This window comes from Misgurnus anguillicaudatus, chromosome 14 (assembly GCF_027580225.2).
Source record: "Misgurnus anguillicaudatus chromosome 14, ASM2758022v2, whole genome shotgun sequence".
Classification (NCBI taxonomy): domain Eukaryota; kingdom Metazoa; phylum Chordata; class Actinopteri; order Cypriniformes; family Cobitidae; genus Misgurnus; species Misgurnus anguillicaudatus.
Window position 1 is genome coordinate 12,276,639 of NC_073350.2, and position 22,642 is coordinate 12,299,280.

At 42.7% G+C, this 22,642-nt stretch overlaps 2 protein-coding genes across 3 annotated transcripts in view; both read left to right on the top strand.

The window, feature by feature from the left end:
• Positions 1-2,874: 2,874 nt before the first annotated feature.
• LOC129427621 (inter-alpha-trypsin inhibitor heavy chain H3) overlaps positions 2,875-22,642 on the top strand; it is a 106,975-nt gene continuing 87,207 nt past the window's right edge. For both annotated transcript variants that reach the window (XM_073875885.1, XM_073875886.1), the window contains exon 1: positions 2,875-2,994. In XM_073875885.1, the coding sequence (XP_073731986.1) occupies positions 2,890-2,994 (105 nt within the window). In that variant the 5' untranslated portion in view covers positions 2,875-2,889. The remainder of the gene's footprint in view (positions 2,995-22,642) is intronic.
• Positions 3,208-20,899, top strand: LOC129427624 (inter-alpha-trypsin inhibitor heavy chain H3-like). Its single transcript, XM_073875889.1, has 10 exons — positions 3,208-3,252; positions 3,377-3,400; positions 12,633-12,665; positions 12,761-12,817; positions 12,922-13,036; positions 13,159-13,356; positions 13,468-13,644; positions 13,726-13,837; positions 13,918-16,953; positions 20,518-20,899. Exons 4-9 carry the CDS (start codon positions 12,815-12,817, stop codon positions 13,988-13,990), a joined length of 678 nt encoding a protein of 225 aa, XP_073731990.1. The 5' UTR covers positions 3,208-3,252; positions 3,377-3,400; positions 12,633-12,665; positions 12,761-12,814; the 3' UTR covers positions 13,991-16,953; positions 20,518-20,899.

Below are 22,642 nucleotides of genomic sequence, written 5' to 3' on the forward strand. Positions count from 1 at the left end.
GGCACTTGTTACCCCTTTGTTCCCAAAATATTATAAATTGTTTCCTTAAAAATACACGTATGTACTTTAGAAGTACACTATAATTACAGAAATGTATGCTGTAAATTCGCTGTACTTATGCAGTACTTTACTGCATATAGTATTTGCATTTTTCCTGGTTGTTGCCCCTTTGTTACCCAAGTGTTGTAGATTGTTCCCTTATAGTTGCACGTGCGTGCTTCATAAGTGGACTATAGTTGCAGAGGCGTGCGCTGTGAATTCGCTGTGCTTGCGCAGTGCTTTTCGGGCTTTAATCTAAAGCGTAACCGATATTTTTACTGAAAACAAGACAAAAAATACTACGATTTTTTTTCGTGAAAATCATTTTTTGCAGTGTGCTTGACAATGTGTCGGAAAGCGGTTTATAACAGTACCTTATTGATCAACTACAAAAATAAATACATCACCTGTCCAAACATGCCCTGTGTTTCAATGTGATCTTTGCTTACTTGTTTAATCAAGACATTTGAATTAGTTTAAATGCAAATATATATTGCACTCCAAAAGTATTCAGACCCCCTTCCCTTATTCAATTTGTAATGTGTGTGACATCGTGAGAGGTAGGGTATCACCAAAGTGTGGGTTGTTTCACAAATCGAGTCCAGGCAGAGATCAAATCACTGGGTTCTTTTTAATCATCAACTTAAACACCGAAAACGATTTTTAACCAAAAACTATTCCAGCTTCTCTTTGTGTGTCCTATCAAACACAAAGCAAACAAGACTCTCTGTTCTCAGCTCATTAACAGCTTTTCTCCTTCATTCGCAACAGCTGTCTCCACCATTGAGAAACCTGGTAATTGTAGTCCGGGACCCGATGGCCATCTTGGTTTGTAGTCCCCATGCTGCAACCACTTACCCTGCGTTCCAGTTCGTTTTTTTATGACCTTCCCTCGCTAACTTTCCTCAGTCTCGTTCACTCTGATGTACGTCATTGCTTACGTTGTACGTGTGCCCACTACTGCTGGAACACTTGAAGTAGGTTCAAATGGATCACCCTAAGCCTGTAATGATACAATAAAGTGGAGGAGGCAAGCGCAGACGATCAACACAGTTTTATTAATAATGATGGTAAATATGATGAAACAACAGAGTGAATGACTGAGTCCAGGATGTTGGCAATGGTGAACGAAGGTCTACGGTGGTGTGAAGAGTGTTGACTGGTGAAGTCGGTGATGAGTGTGATGATGGCCAGTGGATAGAACCAGGAACAAACCAAACACTCACACGGAGACGACAACACGAACACAAATCCAACACGACGACGAGAGACGATAATCCAAGTGATGCAGCAACATGAAATGAGGATCTGACAACAGGGAGAGAACAGGGTGAGTATTTGTAGCTGATGGGTGATGAGGATCAGCTGGAGCGAGGCAATCATACACAGGTGACAACACTTAATCAAACGAGCACATGGCAGAGGTGAGTGAACAAACAAACATACACACACACATGACACGGAGGAAACAGAGGATTTCCTACCGTGACAAAGCCCTTGATCACATGGAAAGTGGAGACCGCACCCTCCATCATTTGAACTTTGCAAAGCGCGAGTTGCTGAAGTGACGTCACAATCGTGTTGCATTGTGGGATATGAAGCTGCATGAAGTGTAAATATGAAGCAGACTCGCTCCCTCAGTCAAAATCGTTTCAAAATTTGTTTAAACTGTCTTTATATACCAATACATAAGTAAAATGTAAGTACTCTGAAAAAGAGAGTATAAAACTTGAGTGTCTGTAGACCTCTCACAACTGTTTTAAACACAGCTCATTATTTCCATTCGGGACGAAACAAATGATTGGCTTGCACGACTATCACTCTCTCTCGTGACCATGGCACCACCCCTGTTGCTATGGGATCTGCGATCCTTCCTCTCTGCTCGTCTCAGGTAAATGCTTCTCCCTGCAGAGCCGGTCAGTGTCGCGCGTTCATGTGTTTTGGGGGCGTGGCTTTAGAAGAAACCCAGAAGGGAGGGGGTGGAGTGAATGGAAAAATGAGCTGTGTTTAAAACAGTGGTGAGAGGTCCACAGACACTCGATTTTTATACACCCTTTTTCAGATTACTTACATTTTACTTATGTATTGGTATAAACACAGTTTAAACAAATAAGTAAAGTTTTTTTTAGATAATTCCTGCCTATCCTGCCTTTAAACAACATCAAAATATAGAAAAGTGAAGGGGGTGATGTTTTTTTTTTGTAAATGTAATGGCAATTTCTATACCTTTTTGACATCTTTAAATTATTGTAAATAAGGGTTGACCGAGACAGCACTTTACAAACATTTCAAAGGTTACCATCTGTCAACAGTAAACCAAACTATTAGTAAAAGACTAACTTAAGTGTAAAATCTACACAAACAAATATTGCTGAAGCAAACACATCAGAAAAACTGGTATTGGTGTGTTACCAATATTTGCTCATAATATAAATAATTTAAGATCACACAGGCATGTTATACATTATATGCACTCTCGGAAATGGAGGTGCAAGGGTTGTCACTGGGACAGTACCCTTTCAAAAAGGTACACCTTTGTACTCAAAGAGTGCATATTAGTACTTTGAACTGCCAAAATGTACCTTTAAAGGTACATATTTGTATCTAAATGGTACATATTAGGACCTTTTTTAAAGGGTACTGCCCCAGTGACAGCTTCGTACCTTTATTTTTGACAGTGTATTCAACTAAAATTATCTTAAAAAACAGAAATGTACTAAACCAAACCTAATACACAGATCCTCGCCCACACATCTTGCCTGTGTTAGTGTTTGCTCTGGCACAAGAGCAAACATAAAGTGATTGGGGTTCAGTGTTTGAAGTACTGAATGCAGTTGATGCAGTTGCACTATGTCTGCACCCTGGAAGGTTGTGTTATTCTCCCTGTTTGTATGTATTTATGTACAATCAGGGTCTTTTGAGACATTGGTCATCTCAAAGAGCAATGAACAATGGGTAAGTCTTTGTTATCTTTGATATTTGCTGCTTTACAATCATTCTGTTAACTCATGTTAGCATGTCAGTCATCTGACAGAATACATTTTTTTTCTGTCATTGATGTTACCTTAAATGAACCTTTATCTTTGTCAGGACATAGTAGTGATGTTTTATTAAAATTAATGTTTATATTCAACATGTAAAGTCTTCTGGTCAAGTTTCTGTTTTCAGTCCCACCCACAGGGCATCCAGAGTAACATGAACAGACTCTTAAAGGTATTGAATATTTCACAATAGAACAAAGATTAGATGCGTGACATTTTTTTACAATATTGTATACAAACATTTACAATTTTATACTGTATACATATAACACATGTTTAAATGATCTTTCTTAAAGAAGCGAAGTGTGAACAGCGCACAGGTAGGAACTCTTCATTACCCAACACATGTTCCTGTAGTTCAATTAAAATAGCATTGTTCTGGCAATGCAAAGGTCAGGGGTTTGATTCCCAGTGAACACATATAATGATAAAATAAAAAATCATTTTGAATAATGCATACACTGAAAAAAATAAAGGCTGGATTTACTTAAAAATATATTGCATAATTTTTGCATCCAATTTTTTATAAGTAAGTATTACATGAAATTTAAAATAATTTATGCAATTGCTTGAAATTTCAAATAAAATTTACTTTAAAATATAATGCATCATTTTTCATCCACTTTTTTAAGTAAATCCAGCATATTATACAGTGTACTGTATGCCAAATGCGTACAAGTGAATGTCATTCAAGATGTTCATTTGAAAGCAATGAAATCAATGGTTCCCTTTCAGTTGGTCACTACGGCGTCACGTTGTGACCGACGAATTGGGAACTCGCTTAGAGGGACCAATCTGCTTCGATAACTACTAAAACGGCAATGAACTTGGAATTGAGGTATTTGCATAATGCTGGCGCCTCCCCGCCAGGTGCGTATATAAGCCGCAGCTGCAGAATACGAAATTAGCTTTTTCGCTTCGAAAGCCGGCAGTATCTGCTACTGAGAAGCTACTCTACTCTGTTGGGATCGATTGCTGAAGTTGGTTGGACTAGCAGTACTACAGCGGACGCTCGCATTATTCCACGGCTCTGCATCTTTTTTGCTTTGAGTTTAATGTGTGCGTTGCCACTCCCTGTGCGCATCAACAACTGAGCATCTGAGTGAATTTCCCTAAAAGAGTAATACAGAGAGCTTTGTGTCTTGTTAAAGACAGCCACTCTCATATCTGGAGATCAGCGTCCTTATCAGATGCTTGGGCATCGAGCATGCGGAGGCAGCGTTTGCTGAGGGTAATTGTTCTCACTGCGAGGACATGTCCCTTGTGGATTTGCGGAGATGGTTGTCTTTCCTCCGGGAAAAGCGCAACCCCCGTCCTGCGAGTGTCGAGCGCCCCCACGGTGCGGCTGTGAGGCTCTCAAAGGATGACCTCCGCATCACTGTGCTGAACCGGCCGGGGGATTCGTCCTCCGGTTCTCAGCCTCCTTGTCCACAGCCGGCAGAGGTTCCAATGGAGACTGTAGCGGCGTGTTCTACGATGTCTGCAGAATCTGTTGTGCCTCCCTCAGGATCCACAGCCTCCGCAACAACCAAGGGTGGTCCCCCTTCCTCTGAAGTGGATCCCGACGTCCTTCCTCCCTCTGGTCGGCTCGTGACGCCGGAGATTGATCCGGAGATGGTGGCCATGCTATCTCGAGCGGCAGAGACCGTAGGGTTAAAGTGGGTTAACCCCCTTCAGCCCAAACTATACCGTCTGGATGATTGGTTCTTCGGAGCTTCCCGGGCTTCACAGCCCTCTCCTCCAGTGCCTTTCTTCCCCGAGGTGCACGAGGAGCTGACTAGAACCTGGAAGTCACCATTTTCAACCCGATTACGGCCGTTTAACCCTTCTCCCCTCACCTCCCTCACCAGCGGAGCCGCTAAGGGTTACACACAGGGATTCCTCCGGTGGAGTGGGGGGTCGTGATGCAGCTGTGTCCAGCCACCGCTGCCTCTTGGAAGGACCACCCAACCCTCCCCTCCCGTGCTTGCAGACAGTCATCCGGTTTAATGGGCGCTGCCCACTAGGTATGCGGAGAGGCGGCTTCAGCCCTGCGCGCAATGGCGTTGCTGCAGGTTCATCAAGCAAAGGCCTTGAGGGATCTACACGAGGGAGGACACGACTCGCCTGTCCTCTTGGAGCTCCAGGCCGCCACTGATCTGGCTCTCCGCGCTACGAAAGTGACAGCGCAGGTGATTAGTCATGCCATGTCCACGCTGGTGGTTCAAGAACGCCACCTCTGGCTGTGTCTAGCGGACATGTTGGATGCAGACAAGAACAAGTTCTTGGATGCTCCAGTGTCCCAGACCGGTCTCTTCAGCGAGTCAGTGGAGTCTTTCGCCCAACAATTCTCCACAGCTCAGAAGCAGATGGAAGCGATCACCTAGAGCATGCCCCGGCGCAAGTGACCTGCATCTTGCCCTCCAGCGCCGGCTGCCCCGTCTGCTCCTCGCCGAGGGCGCCCTGCGGTGCCTGCCAACCCCCCTCCCAGGACGTCATCCAGGCAGCGAAAGGGGGACCAGCCGTCGACAGCCCGCCCCGCTCGCTCAACCCGCTTCCCGTGGCAAACGGAAATCGAAGCATCCCTGAGACGGTGAACGCACCGCTCCTTCCCCCGGAGGAGGGCCGAGCGGAGAATCTTTGGTTTCGTTTTGTTTCTGTTCCGCCGGCTTTTCAGCCGGCACCCACAAAACCACAAAAAGAGTGCATTCCTATTCCTTCTCCAGGTCTCCAGAGGATCGAGAGAGACGTGAGCGGGCATTCACATGCTCATCGTCCCTCTCCTCTATCACCAGTGGGTGTTTCTCGGAGTCCGCGCTCTCCGTTGAGGAGACCGGACGACCATCACCCTCAGCGGGCTCAGGTCAGTGTCACACACACACACACACTGTAGATGTTCGTGCACACATGGCACACGCACCGGCAGTCACACCTGTCCCGCTCTGCTGCCCCACCGCTGGTACACCGGTAGTGCCTTTAATTCCTCTCGTGCGGTCTCTGGGTGCTTGGCTTCAGCTTCCCAGCCCGTCTCGTTGGGTTTTACGCACGATCCGCCTCGGTTACGAAATACAATTCAACCGGGACACACCCAAATTCTCGGGCATTCGTTTCACCACTTTGAAAGCGTCCGATGCACATGTACTGCATGCCCCAAACGAATGCCCCAAATTCTCGGGCATTCGTTTCAGAATGGTGAAAGCATCTGATGCACATGTACTGCGTGCAGAAGTCGATGTCCTACTGGCGAAGGACGCGATCTAGCCGGTCCCTCCAACCGAGATGAGGTCAGGGTTTTACAACCCGTACTTCATAGTACCCAAAAAAGGCGGTGGGCTACTACCGATCTTGGATTTGCGCGTACTGAACAGGTCTCTTCAGAAGAGATCCTTCAGGATGTTAACGCCGAAGCAAATATTTTATTCAATTCTGCCCCAAGATTGGTTTGCAGCAATAGACCTGAAAGACGCGTACTTTCATGTGTCCATTCTCCCTCGTCACAGGCCGTTTCTCTGCTTTGCGTTCGAGGGGTGGGCATATCAGTACAAAGTTTTACCATTCGGGTTGTCTCTCTCTCCCCGTGTATTCACGAAAGTAGTGGAAGCGGCGTTAAAGCCCCTGAGAGAGAGTGGTGTTCGCATTCTAGCTTACCTTGATGATTGGCTTATAATAGCCCATTCTCGGCGGACGCTTTGCGAGCACAGAGACTTAATGCTTCGGCATCTTGCCCATTTGGGTCTGCGGGTCAACTGGGAGAAGAACAAACTCTGTCCCACGCAGAGGATCTTTTTTCTCTGTATGGAACTGAACTCGATCGATTTATCGGCGCGTTTAACAGAAGAGCGCGTCCAGTCAATTCTGACTTCATACCTCGATTCATTTCAAGGGAAGAACGCGGTCCCGCTGAAACAATTTCAAAAGCTCCTGGGGCATATGGCAGCAGCCGCGGCTGTGACACCCGCTCGGGCTGCTCCATATGAGACCGCTTCAGCGTTGGCTTAACGATCGAGTCCCGAGAAGAGCGTGGCGCGCCGGCATCCATCATGTAACCATTACACCTGCGTGTCGCCTAACATTCCCCTCGTGGTCAGACCCCGCGTTTCTCAGGGCCGGTGTGCCCATGAGACAGGTCTCTCGGCATGCTGTTGTCCACACAGATGCATCCGACACGGGCTGGGGAGCCACGTACGACAGGCTTGCAGCTTCAGGGGTGTGGACAGCACCCCAGCTCCAATGACATATCAATTGCCGCTAGTTGTGGGCTGTATATCTGGGACTTGTACGCTTCGCTATGGAGCTGCGAGGGAAGGATGTACTAGTATGCACAGGCAACAATGCGACTGTTGCGTATATCAACCCTCAAGGCAGTTTGCGCTCTCGTCACCTGTCGCATCTCGCTCGTCATCTCCTCCTTTGGAGTCAGAAGCATCTGAGGTCCCTTCGTGTCATTTACATCCCGGGTTCGCTCAATACAGCGGCAGACGCGCTTTCCCGAGCTGCGCACCCCGGCGAATGGCAACTCCATCCCCAGACGGTTCAGCTAATTTGGAAGAAGTTAGGTCGTGCGAAGATAGATATGTTTGCGTCGCCATTGTCGCCTATTTTATTCACTAACCGAGGGCAGCCTCGGTGTGGATGTGTTGGCACACAGCTGGCCGAGGGGGATGCGCAAAGACGCATTCCCTCCAGTGAGCTTAATCCCACAGACACTGTGCAAGGTCAGGCACGACGAGGAGAGCCTTTTACTGGTCGCGCCTTACTGGACGACCAGGAATTGGTTTCCAGAACTGATGCTCTCGACAGCCCCTCCCTGGCGGATTCTCGGATTTCTGAAGGAGGGGGCACCTTATGGCACCCGCGCCCCGACCTGTGGGATCTCCATGTATGGTCGCTCAGTGCGTGGTAGGTTGCAGTGATTTATCGCAAGCGGTATCTAACACCATCTCAGCAGCGCGAGCGCCGTCCACTAGACAGGCTTACGCGCTCAAATGGAACCTGTTCGTCACCTGGTGCTCTTCGCAACGCGAAGACCCCCGAGAATGCCCCGTTAATGTCGTGCTCTCATATCTTCAACACCAGTTGGAGCGTAGGCTGTCACCCTCCACCATTAAAGTTGATATCGCCGCTATATCGGCTCATCACTCACTTATAAACTGCAGATTGGTCGGCCAGCACGATCTAGTTATTACATTTTTAAGAGGTTCTCGAAGGCTGAACCCTTCGCGCCCTCCCTCTATTCCTCCTTGGGACCTGTCCATGGTGCTGAAAGCCCTGCAGGGACCCCATTCGAGCCTCTGCAGTCTGTGAGTCTTAAGTTTTTATCAATGAAAACTCTGACCCTGCTAGCATTGGCCTCCGTGAAGAGAGTAGGGGACCTACACGCATTCTCTGTTGACGATTCGTGCCTTCAGTTTGGTCTTGCTGTCTCGAGCGTAACACTTAGACTCAGCCAGGCTACATGCCCAAAGTTCCCACCACTCCCTTCAGAGATCAGGTGGTGAGCTTGCAAGCGCTGCCCCCGGAGGAGGCAGACCCAACCATGGCTTTGTTGTGCCCCGTACGCGCAGTGCGACTCTACGTGGATCGCACCCAAAGCCTCAGGACCTCAGACCAGCTCTTTGTCTGTTATGTTGGTCAGCAGAGAGGGAAAGCTGTCACTAAGCAGAGGATGTCTCATTGGATAGTTGATACTATCATCCTGGCTTATAATCTGCAGGGCATTCCTTGTCCGTTTAATTTGAGAGGACACTCCACTAGGAGTGTTGCCTCATCTTGGGCTCTCGCTCGTGGTTCCTCGCTAACAGACATCTGCAGACCTGCTGGTTGGGCGACACCTAATACGTTCATTAGATTTTACAGTGTTCGTATCGAGCCTGTCTCCTCTCGTGTTCTTTCCTCATCAGGGGCACGGAGAACAGACTTGCAAGTCAGCTTGCAGCCTCCGACTGGTGCTTCACAATAAGTGTCAGTATGGAAGGCCATCAGGACAAAAATGCGTATTGGTTTGATTTGTTCTTCCTCCGCTGCCTTGGCAGCTGATGTTGTGGAGCATTGGCGGTCAGCCTTTCACTAGCTGTATTCTCGTAATCCTACGTGTTTGGCTCAGGCTCCACATTGTGTCCCCTAAGCGGGGTTCCTTTGTGAGTATTTTTCCGTGGGGTTAATCTTATTAGCCCACGTTTCCCTCAGCAGAGCACTGCTTTGCTTACACAGCCACGGCTGTCCTTATCAACTAAGGTTGTCTTTCGCCCACCATTAGCCCTTAGACATGGCGGAGGCTTCCGCAGCGTTCCTATCCCGCTTAGATAGGGCGCTTCCCAGTCACTGGCACTACTGTGGGGTTAAAAGAACATCTAGTGCCCGGCCTTCTGCCTTAATCCTATTTCTCCATCTCCTTAAGTGGAATCGGAGGGCTTTTTGCAGACACTGGAAGAGGTCAGCTCCTAGTGGCGTTTTGGTAGGGATTCCCAATTTGTCGGTCACGACGTGACGTTGTAGTGACCGACTGAAAGGGAACGTCTCGGTTACGGATGTAACCCTCGTTCCCTGAAGGAGGTAACGGAGACGGCATGTCTCGTCGCCACAGGTGCTGCTCCCTGCTGTCGGCCGGTCACATTCTTCCGGCTTTCTCAGCGAAAAGAAGCTAATTTCGTATTCTGCAGCTGCGGCTTATATACGCACCTTCCGGGGAGGCGCTAGCATTATGCAAATACCTCAATGCCAAGTTCATTGGCGTTTTAGTATTTATTGAAGCAGATTGGTCCCTCTAAGCGAGTTCCCAATTCGTCGGTCACGACTTGACGTCTCCATTCCCTCCTTCAGGGAACGAGGGTTACATCCATAACCGAGACGTTACCACTAACTCTATAATCATCTAAAGCACCCTAAAGCTATGCTATATAAAATATTGTATTGTTGCACTTGTCCGGCATCGGAGTGACCTGGGGGAGGCTCACCTTGTCGACGACGGAGATCCTCGATCAGACCAGGGTCTAGAATGTCCTGAGCCAGTACCCAACACCTCTTCTCCGCGCCGTAGCCCTCCCAGTCCACAAGATACTGAAACTTTACCCCTGTAACGAACATCTAGTAATCTCCTAACCGATTAGGCAGGAGCACCATCCACTAGTTGTGGGGCGGGGGGCTTAGAGACAGAGACAGGGAAATTAATGCAAGAAAAATCTCTCTCTGGGTCGCTCTGGATCCACTGATGCTACTGGACACATCTTCAGTGATGTTTCTGGAATCATTGGGTGTTTCGGATCTTTCAACTTTAGACAACCCTCATCCAGGTGACCCAGCTGTGGCTGATCAGACCCCAGCTTGTGTCCAGTTGGCGAATCTAGCTACATTGACCCCCATGGATCTCCTCTCTTGAGCCATAGCCATCTCAAGGCTTTCTCTGCTGCTTCAGTGGTGTTGCAGATAGCTCTTCTTCTCCTCACTCCATCAATGCCTAAAAGACTGAAGGCTCTGTACAGGGATCGTGCTACAAAGCCCCTGGATTCTACCTCTATTGGGAGACACCGTGCTCTCCACCCAGCTTGTCGAAACTCTTTGACCAGTCCCTCATACTTGGTGAGCTTCCTCTCAAAGGCCTCTTCCAGTCGGTCTTCCCAAGGGACTGTAAGCTCCAGCAGAACTACTTATATATCATTTATAATTTACAATTACATTTTAAAGCCCACTTACAAATGCATTATTTGCAATGCCGATATCGCTAGTTTGGTGGTTATATTTCCTTGCATTAACAAAATTATGAAGATTACATTTTCTGAATGTTATTCATTCATATGATGAGCATATATATTTAACATTAAACTAGTGAATTCATTACATTTTCCTGTTCTCTTTTGATTGCTTTTACAATTGCTTTTATCAACCGATGTTGATATTGGCCGATATATATCAGTGCAGCTCTAATGATAGCTTGTACTTATAATGCACTATAACTAGTTTGGTAACTATGTGGAGTTCATTAAAAATCTTAAAAGTTATAACCACACGCATTAAAGAATAATGTATTGTATATGTTGTTGTGTTACAATATACTATTGTGTTTTTATAAGGCATTATAAATACAGCTTCATAAAGTGTTACTGATAATTTAAAGTCCATAACATAATACAACAATGTTTTTTTTTTATAAATAAGCACTGAAATTATGACCAGTCACGGAAAGTAGGGAGACACGTGGGATCTGGGGCATTTTGAGTTATTCACATATTCTGAAAGTTTCTAAGCTTTTCAACGATGTGTAACACATGGAAATCTGATAAGATTTGGAGAAGTTGGGGCCATTTCAATGTAACACATTTAAGAAACAGAAAGCCGAGAAAATAGAGACGGAAAGTTACACTTTTCCCTGCCGGGAGAGACAATAGGGCTCATTTACATCTCATTTAGCTAAGCCATATGCCCTGTAAAGCCGTTTTGAGATACAGATGTTCTAGCATCATATGTAGTATTTTGTGACAGAAGTCCAGATGAAAAATAAACAGTACTTTTTACCTTTGTGTTGATCACAAGTCAAATCCAGTCTGTTTCAGATGTGTGAATCATCCAATGACCATTTTTCACCACAAATGCGTATAATCCGTGAAATATAGATATATAGTCTATGGTTTACATCAGGTTTTGTCTGGTAAAAGAATATAATATACAATCTGAGGACTATTTACATCATAACGTAAGGGTATATGAGATTACACTTTACCTTCCGGTAAACACATGAACCCGCATTCAAAGTTTGTATCTAAAATATGGAGGTAGTATAATATATAATCCAAACAGCGCCTTCGAAAACGTGACGTCCTTTAGGGATGTAACCAATGTCTCGCTCGTTCCTCCATCAGCCAATGACTTCATGGAAAATATTGATAGACAAAACATGTAGCCAATTAAATAACGAATTCGACGATCTCTGTGTGACTTTTTTGTATGTGTTTGACTTCATGCTGCGCTGCAAGAACTGACAGGAAGATGACGTCAAAGTACCGCGAGAGCGAGTCGAAATTAAACTACTCCGTAAGATTTCTTAAAAGATGCTTTCGCGGTACTTTGACGTCATCCGACCGCGGTGCCGCATAAAGTCAGTCCATTTGGGGGCGGGGGCAAAAACAAAAGCTGCTTATCCAGTTTGTAAATACACACAGACAATGACTCCCCCGCTGCACGCTAGAATCTCCGGAAAAAACAAGCCGATTTCAACCGCAAAATTTATGCTTTTAAATATACAAAAACTGCTATCTCAAACATGGAGAGGATTATTCGTGATCTCAAATAACAGATTCTGCAAAAAAATGAAAATCACAAATTTTGGAAAAAAGAAAACGTTCTTTCTCATTATCTCGCAAGTTGTGCAGCCGACTTGTGTCACTGGTTTCTGTGACGGGTCACAATTGATTCATCATAAGTGCATTAAGAAATTGAATAAGGTTCATTATTTGTCCCTTGGTCAACTTAAATGCCAAAACTATATGACACAATAAAAAATACTGAATCTGAAACCTCTTGAAAAGGGTTAATGCATTTAACGTATATGACACTCACTACTTTCTGTACACTAATTCACAGAGCAACGAGGAAATCCTCAATTCTCTAGTACAGGTACGTCTATACGCTGCCACACTGCAAGCATGTAAAGGGTTACACTGCAACTAATTATGTGTTTAAGTGTATTTGTTGAATTTTTTTATTTGCAGGTTACAGTGCTGCACCAGTGAGCTACAACTACCCATACAGTGCACCCACAACTTATGGTAAAAGCTTTATTTTCTGTAATGAGTAATTAATGCATGCTAAGGTAAAGAGTCAGATTTTACTTGATGTATATCAAATAGAGCCTTTCTTTGCAATTGAACAGTTGATGGAGATCCACACTTTTTTTATTGAGCTATCACAACAGAATGATGCCCTGTGCTTCAACATTGATGACAAACCTGGTACCATATTTAACCTGGTTAGAGACCCGCTTACAGGTGAGCACAACTTGAAGACAAGTCCATTGTTAGACAACGAGACGGCATCAGAAGAATACTGTGTAAATGTACATGTATGTATAGATAAAGTCCATATAGTTACATGTGATGGTTGCACACAGGAATTGTGGTCAATGGACAAACCATTGGAGATAAGAAGGTTGTCCCAGGGAAGAAGGTGATGACATATTTTGGGCGCTTTGGAATCCTTCATGAGAGGTTTGGTATTAGAGTAATGGTGAGCACAAAGGAGATCTCAGTGTCTGAGGAGGGAAAAGATGCAAAGTTCTTCTGGTCTGATAGTGCCACCATCAAAGGGACCAAGTGAGATTTATCTCTTTATTTATAGATGTGATTAAATTAAGCCTATTTTACATGTATTTTAAGAGGCAAGAAAGTAAACTGAACACTTGCAGTACTTCATTTATCCTCCAACATGGATCTGCAGGTAATAAAAGATCGTAGTTTAACTGTGACCTTGAGGGACTCAGTCAAGTTTCTGATCATCCTGCACAAAGTTTGGAAGAATCATCCGTATCATCAAGACTATCTTGGATTCTACACCTTGGACAGCCACCTCCTATCTAAAAGTGTCCATGGCCTGCTTGGTAAAACATCTGAAGACCTTAACACACAATACTTACTTAGTATGTGCTTATTTCTGAAATGTTTTGTCATGATCTCTTCAGGACAGTTTTATCATGGTGTGGAGTTTCAGGTCAGCGACCTCTTTCCAGGAGAAGATCCAAGCAAACCAGATGCCATCATGCTTTTGAAAGGACATGACCTTCTTGTTACCAGGTGAATTTAAGCCCTTGAATTGAACATAGACCTGTGAGAGCTTGATGTTAACATAGTGCTGCATTATTTTCTATCAACAGAGGTTGGCAGAAAGATTTCAGACAGGATGTGAAGTATGGAGAAAATAATTATTGTTGGTTCATTCAAGAATAAATAAATATGAAGAGTTCAGATGCAAAACCATCTTGTCAGGATCCCATCACCATCCACGTCATCATTCACTCCTCCCACTCGTTCCCATTCCCCTGAATACTAATCACCATCACCTGTGTCCCATCACCATATCCCTTTAAATACCCCACCTTCACATTCAGTCTTCGTCTCACAACTCCTGATATCTTCATCTGAACCCTTCCGATTATCCAGCATCCTTTACCTGCAAAAGAGAAATTATTATCCATATTTATGTTTCAACATCCCGTACACTGAAAAAAAAGATTCATTCAATTTACTCAATTTTTTAAGGTAAGAGGTTGCAATCAATTCATTTAAGCTACATTTAAACAAAAAATTTCATTGAACTTAATCAATTTTATTTAGTTACCCTAGTATAAAAAGTGTAATAATTTCAGCCCTATTTAATTATGCTACTTCCTCTTAAATTATGTATTACTGATGAAAAATGATTAACTGGATTTACAAATTTTTTTTAAAGTAAGTGGTTGCAATCAATTTATTTTAGCTACATTTAAATAAACACATTTCATTGACTAACTTTCAACATTTTAAGGAAATTGTTTGCAATCACTAACCTTAAAAAACAATATATAAAATGACCCTTAAATGGCTTTGCAAATACACCAAGTAGTAAGTTTAATGTTATTTTTTTATGTCAGCAAATATAGTGCATGTTCAATAACAATTTCTTTGTGTGTATATTACGGGCTGACTTTGAGAGCGGAACCAAAAGTGGTGGAGAGAGGTTCCGCCCCGACCGTGATTTTCAAACACCTTCACTTCATAGATTCCCATGACAACCAAAACGGGGCTTATTAGAAACAGGTGAAATCTTTTAGCGTGGTGATTCGCGATTGGGTGATGCAGTAAGGAAGAGACATATAAATAGGACATCCAAAAACACAGGAAGTGCGGTTGATACGGTTGATATCCCCGGCCCAGAGGAAGTGGATTGTGTACGTCGAGTGAGGTACTGTGGAAACATTGTGGGAAGAATCATACTGTCCAGTGGTGTCAAAAGTATTCATATTCATTACTCAAGTAGAAGTATAGATACTAGGTTTTAAAAACACTTTTGTAGAAGTTGAAGTATCAACTCAAGCTTTTAACTCAAGTAAAAGTGAAAAAGTACTGGTTTCAAAACTACTTAAAGTATAAAAGTAAAAGTAATGTAAGGAAAAAATGTCATTACGGAAAAAAGCCTAGGCCGCACCACAGGGGCCTATTGTGCACTGCCCTATCTCCTCTAAAAAACTTTTCTAAAGGCCATAATAAATATAGTGTTATATTAAAAATGTTAATGTAAAAAAAGTTGGGATGCACTAGGGCCAGGGGTAGGCAACGTCAGTCCTGGAGTGCGGGGTTGCTGCAGATTTTAGCTCCAACCCGTATAAAACCTTGGCTGCCTGTAGTTTCAGGTGACTTTATAGACCTTTATTAGTTTGTTCAGGTCTGCTTGATTAGACCTGGAGCTGAGTACTGCAGGACATCGGCACTCCATGTTGCCTACCCCTGCACTAGGCTATCTGTTTCAACCACATACGGTATATGCCCATTAAAAATGAATGCTTTTTAATACAATGCAAACAAATACATTAAAGCAGTGGTTCTCAAACTGGGGTTTGTGAGATGGTGCCAGGGGCCCCAGTTTTATAATATTTTATGAAATACATTACTTTATTATAAATTCTGTGTAACTAAACCTCAGAAAAATAAGGCTACTAAACAAAAGCAATACATTGTATAATTTAATGTTTTGTTTAATTCAAATTTTAAGTTTTAGAATGTTTATGTCATTCATTTTCTTTGGGGGTCCGCGAAGGAATCCACTGTACACAAGGGAGGCCGCAAAAAAAAAGGTTTGATAACCACTGCATTAAAGAACCATATATGTGTACTGCTGAGCATTAACATGTGTTCTATAGAGAGGAAGATATGATGACTAGTTGCCTATAAATATTGTAATGGTGCAAAAAGTCAAACTTCAGAGCAGTGCCGCTGGTGGCCAAACTTTTACAGTGGTGCCCTCTTTAGTTAAAAAACAACAAAATCACACACAACTATAGTATGTGTGAGAATAGAAATATGCTATTGTTATCATTTATAATTGTATTTTGACAGCAACACAAACTCCAATTATACAAATATGCAATTATATATTATAGCATATATGTCTGCATCTGTACTTGTGTAGCTAATGGACTTTAGTACACTTTACTTTAGTCAGTATAAATCCAAGCAATTTTAGAAGATTACTAAATGTATTTCTTGTAAGTAGAAACAGGTTTAAGGAAACAGCTGATTTCTATTAACAAAAGCAAAAGTTTGTATGTATGATTATTTGTTTGATTGATTTAACACTCAAGCATTCAGCTAAGTAGGTTTTGTTAATGCAGCCGTCCACCCCACTGTCTAGATCTTCACCTGTCCATAAGAGGAAGGGAAGAGGACATGCTAGTCCAGGAGGACGAACGCGTCATAGCTGCTCTACTTGATCCCGGCCACTGAGGTGCCATTGGCCATACTTGGCCCCACGAGCCACAGTTGGACGCCAGTAAAAACTCCCCCTCCCCTCGCCCTTGAACGAAGCCAAGAGGTGACGTATGGTTTTCTTTCACTGTTGATACTTACCTGCACATCGAGCTAAAGCTATACTCACCTGGTGAAACTAGTAAGCTCAGAGTAAAGAGCCTGTGACTGCTATTGATACTTACTTGCACGTCGAGCTAAAGCTATACTCACCTGGTGAAACTCGTAAGCCCAGAGTAAAGAGCCTGGGTGTTGTAAATGATACTGGCCGGTACATCGAGCTAAAACCATGCTTACCTTGTGAACCTTGTAGGTCCAGCATCAAGAGCCCATGGCGGCCACTGTTACCTACCTGTACACCGAGTCCAAGCTGTACTTACCTTGTGAGTCCTGGAAGCCCCGAGTGAAGAGTCAGTAAGATCATTCAATTCAATTTTATTTATATAGCGCTTTTCACAAGTGTGAATTGTTGCAAAGCAGCTTTACATGAGAAGATGTAGAGGAGAACACAGAAAATCAATAGGTAATATAAGAAGTAGATATAGTGGCTAAGGTTAAACCGTACAAGCGAGCATATTAATAATATAACGTATACAGTAAAGTGCTATGTTAAGCCAAAGATGGCTGACTCTCCCTGGGACGAAAAAAAAACCCTAGGAGAAAACCCAATGGGAAAAACTCCTAGAAGGACAAAAACCCTTGGGAGAAATTAATATATATTTTTATATAGATATATAGATACGGTAGGGATAGGAGACGGGTAAGCGGATTAAACTGGTTTTGCCGGTGGTCGTTGGTCAGGCATCGGCTGGTCATCACGTTGAAGGACAGCCAGTAGATCAGTGGTGCGATGACCTTCACAGCAACAGGAACTGGGTCTGTTTGTCTCATAGTCCTCGGGGTCAAGGACAAGACAGGGAGACAAAAAGAGTTCTATTAGCGTAGGGGCCGTTCGCATGTAATTCAAGTGTCATACATCATAGTGGTTTAAGTCAGCTTGGTTCCAGACAGGCTAACTATTGCGGCAATAGCATATTACCCATATGAGGTATGTGAGTGCTTTGCTCTAGACAAAACAACTACTGCTTGAAAAGTACATTTACTGGACATTTTATGTGAATGCTTTGTTACAGAAAAATGTCTTAAGTTTAGATTTAAATTGATCGACTGCGTCTGATACTCGAACATTATTTGGCAAATCATTCCAGAGCTTAGGGGCTAAGTAGGAAAAGGATCTACCACCTTTAGACACTTTTGATATTCTAGGGATAATTAAGTGACCAGAATTTTGTGAGCGCAGTTTACGTGATGGATTGTATTCTGATAGTAGTTCTTTAATATACGAGGGTGCTAGGCCATTTAAGGCTTTGTAGGTGATTAGTAATATTTTAAATTGTATGCGATATTTAACTGGTAGCCAGTGTAAAGATGCCAGAATTGGACTGATGTGATCATACTTTTTAGATCGAGTAAGCACTCTTGTGGCGGCGTTTTGAACCAGCTGTAGCTTGTTTACCTGATTAGCATGGCATCCCCCGAGTAACGAGTTACAGTAGTCTATTCTAGAGGTCATAAGCATGGAAAGCTTTTCTGCATCTGATGCAGACAGCATATGGCGTATTTTTGAGATATTTCTAAGATGGAAGAATGCTGTGCGGCAGACGTTGGAGATATGACTATCAAAAGATAGATTGCTGTCGAACATCATGCCTAAATTCTTAACCGTGGAAGATGGCACCACCGTGCAGCCGTCTATGGGCAACTTGTAATCTGACATATTATGTTTGTAGCGATTCGGTTCAATAAGTATCTGTCTTATTGGAGTTTAGCATAAGAAAGTTATGTGCCATCCAGTCCCTAATATCACTAATGCAGTCTGTTAGCTTAGAAAACTGGTGGGCCTCGCTAGGATGCGACGAGATGCAAAGCTGGGTATCATCCGCATAGCAGTGAAAACTTGTTATGTTTCCTGATAATGTCTCCTAGAGGTAACATATATAACGAGAATAGGATAGGGCCTAGAACTGACCCCTGAGGTACGCCGTATTTAACGGGAGAGTGATATGACTCTTCCTCATTTACATAAACAAAGTGATATCGATTGGTTAGATACGATCTGAACCAGGCTAATGCCTGACCACTGATGCCAACATAGTTTTCTAGTCTATTGAGTAAGATTGTGTGATCTATTGTGTCAGGCTGCACTAAGGTCTAGTAATATAAGGATTGAGATTTCACCACGATCGGATGTTAATAGGAGGTCATTTGTAACTCTAAGCAGCACTGTCTCTGTGCTATGGTGGGGCCTGAAACCTGATTGGAACTTTTCATATGTATTATTTTCTATGAATGTGCGTAGCTGGCTTGCCACTACTTTTTCTAATATTTTAGAAGGAAAAGGTAGATTTGAGATTTGTCTAAAGTTATTAAGATCTCCCTGGTCAAGGTTTGTTTTTTTAATGAGTGGTCTAATAACTGCTAGTTTGAAAGGTGTTGTAACGTATCCTAATTCTACAGATGAGTTAAAGATATTTAGTACCGTGTCTGACACTACATGAAATACCTCTTTTAGTAATTTTGTGGGAACGGGGTCTAGTATACAGGACGATGATTTGGATGACGTTACTAATTTAGAGAGCTCTTCTATTGTAGTAGGTTTAAATGACTCAAGATGTTTGTTTGGTAATCTAGTGGAAAATCTATTATTGGGTAGAATGGTGGATGCTTGCGTAGTTTTCCCTAATAAACATAATTTTGTTAGTAAAGAAGTTCATGAAGTCATCACTATTGTGTTGGAGTTTACTATTGGTTTCTGTTTGTTCTTTGTTTCTAGTCAGTTTCGCAACTGTGCTAAATAGGAAACGAGGGTTGTTATGATTTTCTTTAATAAGCATACTGAGATGGGTAGATCTGGCAGTTTTAATAGCCTGTCTGTAGTGTTGAATACTCTCTTTCCATGCTGAACGCCATACCTCTAACTTTGTGCTTCGGTAGTTTCTTTCCATTTTTCTAGCTACTTTTTTGAGGGCTGCAGTATGATGGTCATACCATGGAGCTGGCGGTTTTTCTTTGATTCTCTTTTTTCGAATGGGAGCAACGGAATCCAACGTGCTAGAGCAGACATTGTTCAGATTTTCTATTAAAATATCCAGATCTTCACGGTTATCTGCTACATGTTTCATTTGAGACAGGTCTGGAAGAGTGCTAATAAAGCTATCTTTAGTGGTGGAAATTATTGTTCTGGCTAATCTGTAGCATGCTGTAGACTGAGCGGTCCTATCTAGAAGGATTGTGTATGACACAAGGCAATGGTCTGAAACGGCATCGCTCTGGGGTGATATTTCGATGTCATTAATATTGAGTCCGAGTGACAGAATTAAGTCTAATGTGTGATTACGAGTATGTGTGGGCCCTGACACGTTTTGTTTAATGCCGAGAGAGTTTAGAACATCCATAAACGCTCGTCCTAATGCATCTTTTGGATTATCCACATGGATATTAAAATCACCAACGATAAGAGCTTTATCTACAGTGACTGTAAGCTCAGATAGGAAGTCCGCTATATTCTTTAAGAAAATCTGTGTGGTAGCCCGGAGGCCTATATATGGTAGCTAAAATGAACGAAAGCCGTTTGTTGTTGCGATCAGTTATTTCCATATTTAACAGTATTATTTCAAACGAATTAAATTTTAGGTTGGATTTATGGTTTACTTTGAATATTTTTTTTTGTATATTGTATCTACACCACCCCCTTTTCTTTTTAGACGAGGAACGTGTTTATAATAATAGTCTTGTGGGGTGGATTCGTTTAAACTGGTGTAATCGTCTGCTTTAAGCCAGGTCTCTGTTAAACAGAGTGCATCTAAGTTTTGGTCAGTAATTATTTAATTGATAATAGGTTCTTTATTGATCATCCACGACCTATCTGTAAAATTGAGCTCAAACTAACCCACCTCTGCCACTTATCTCCTTAGACGTCCTGTGTAGCATGCTGCCCGTGCCCGGGAGCCCGCTGGAGTAGAGGGATCATTGGGTGTCCCACCGGGCTGGAACCGAGGAAATATGCCTTTGCTAGGCCCAGGTAGTTGTTTTCTGTCTTCCCCGTATTCATTGTGTGTTTCTGATCTGCCTTCAGGAGAAGAGAAGGGCGCCACGGGAACAACAACCGCAGGATGTGTGTACAGGGACGAAGGAGCTCTGTCCTGTCCTTTCCCTGCAGACCCTTACCCTTGCTGGCTGGTCTTCCCCCTCTTTCTCTAGACCCCGTCTCCCCCTGGAGGAGAGAGAAAGAATATTTTAGACTTCCCTTTCCCCAGTTGATTTTAAATAAATTAATAAAGTTTGTCTTAAATTTTACTTATCACTCTCGTGTGTCTGGTCATTGGGGTGCTTTTGGGACCTCCTCGAGGTGGAACCTAGGAATGCGCAAAGAACCAACCTATTTTTTTTAACTGAATTTAATCGACATAACTTGGATTTAAAAGACATGCAATTCGCTTAAAACATATATATATATATATATATATATATATATATTAGGGCTGTCAAAATAAACGCGTTAATAACGCGTTAACGCAAATTCATTTTAACGGCACTAATTTTATTAACTGTTGGACTTTAAGGCATCCATCTGCATGTTCATAATTGGAGGAAAGACACAAATATCTAAATTGAATATTTATTGATCAGATATGAAAAAGTTTTACAGCGCGCCGGGTTGTTTCAAGGCCACAATCGGCAAGCAACAACCCCCAGCATTTGGGAAAACAACTATTTATAGAGTATGTGACGTCGATCTTCTTAGAATCTCCACCCACAAAGGCTGCTTTTCCTCGTGAATCTGACTCCCTCACCACACCCAGTTTTAGCCTATAGGCAAAGATAAACACACAGACAAAGGAAAAAACAACTGCTCTCCCCCAACTTTGAGAGTCCTGCAGTTTGTCAGTACTTTTCCACTTTACATATGATTGACTTCACATAGCATTTTATAATGCTTTCTTAAAAACAAATCATTAATAAAACATTCATTTATTCATAAAAAACAAACTGTAAAATAAAAGTGATTATTATGTAGAACACATTTCAATATCATGACATAATTTCATTATTCGTAAAATTGGTTATATGAATAAGGCACACATTAACTTCTTTAGATAAACACATATTAAATCTTTTACTGCAATACTACTTCTAAGCAAACACTTTTATCATCATTAAAAAACATCTGTTCAGTATGTTTTCCCTTCAGGGCTTTTTACAGCCCCCCTGGCTCCCACACACACATCAGCCACTTTGTGCCCTCGAGCATTTCATCCCTACATGTCGATGTCTTATTACAGGGCAATCTTCTACATTAGTCATGGGCACAAAGGCATAATCATTTATATATTTTAACACATTAATATTCATAGCAACATGTAATTTTATAAATCCAAACACCTCTACATGTAACAATCTGGAAATGAATGATTGCCAGTGAACTAATATCAAAAGCATGCACTTCTTTGTCTGTGTGTTTTCTCCTTAAAGCTTTGCTCTTATCTCGGCCATCACCAGCTGGAAATTCCTTCACTCAAGCTACCTCCCCCCAATAACCCTCCACACACAGACAGCTCTCTTGTACTCAGCACAGAAATCATTGTTTTAAAAATACACATGAATTAAGATTATAAACAGCACGACTAATAAAATAAAATCAAATCCCACATAACGCGCGAGTAACCAACACGCAATTTCTGTTTGACCCACAGCTGGATGAATTGAGACGCAGCAAGTGACCGGCGCTGTCTAGATGAGTCGGAGCTTTTCATAAAAATAAGAACATTAAGCTCTCGTCTAGCGAATCCAATGCTCTAAATGGTCATTAGACATCTAAAAATGCACGTTTTCTGTGAGATGTACTGTCCATATAAAGCAAAGATGCGTCTTCTTTCACTTTTTAGTTTCGTTTTTAAAAGCATTCAGAAATTATAGAAAATAGACCGCAGGAGTTTCTTGATGTTAAAATAATTATTAAGAGAGATAAAGTTCGGGATCTGATTGATGTTAAAAGAGTTATTAAGAGTGACAAGGCTCAAAAGCGATGTCTGACGCAGA

Bases quoted from the DNA above. Each gene is read 5' to 3' on its own strand.
- LOC129427624 (XM_073875889.1), top strand. The intron at 13,357-13,467 runs CCAAGTGAGATT...TTCATTTATCCT, and splicing joins TAGTGCCACCATCAAAGGGA to CCAACATGGATCTGCAGGTA. The intron at 13,838-13,917 runs GTGAATTTAAGC...TTCTATCAACAG, and splicing joins CATGACCTTCTTGTTACCAG to AGGTTGGCAGAAAGATTTCA.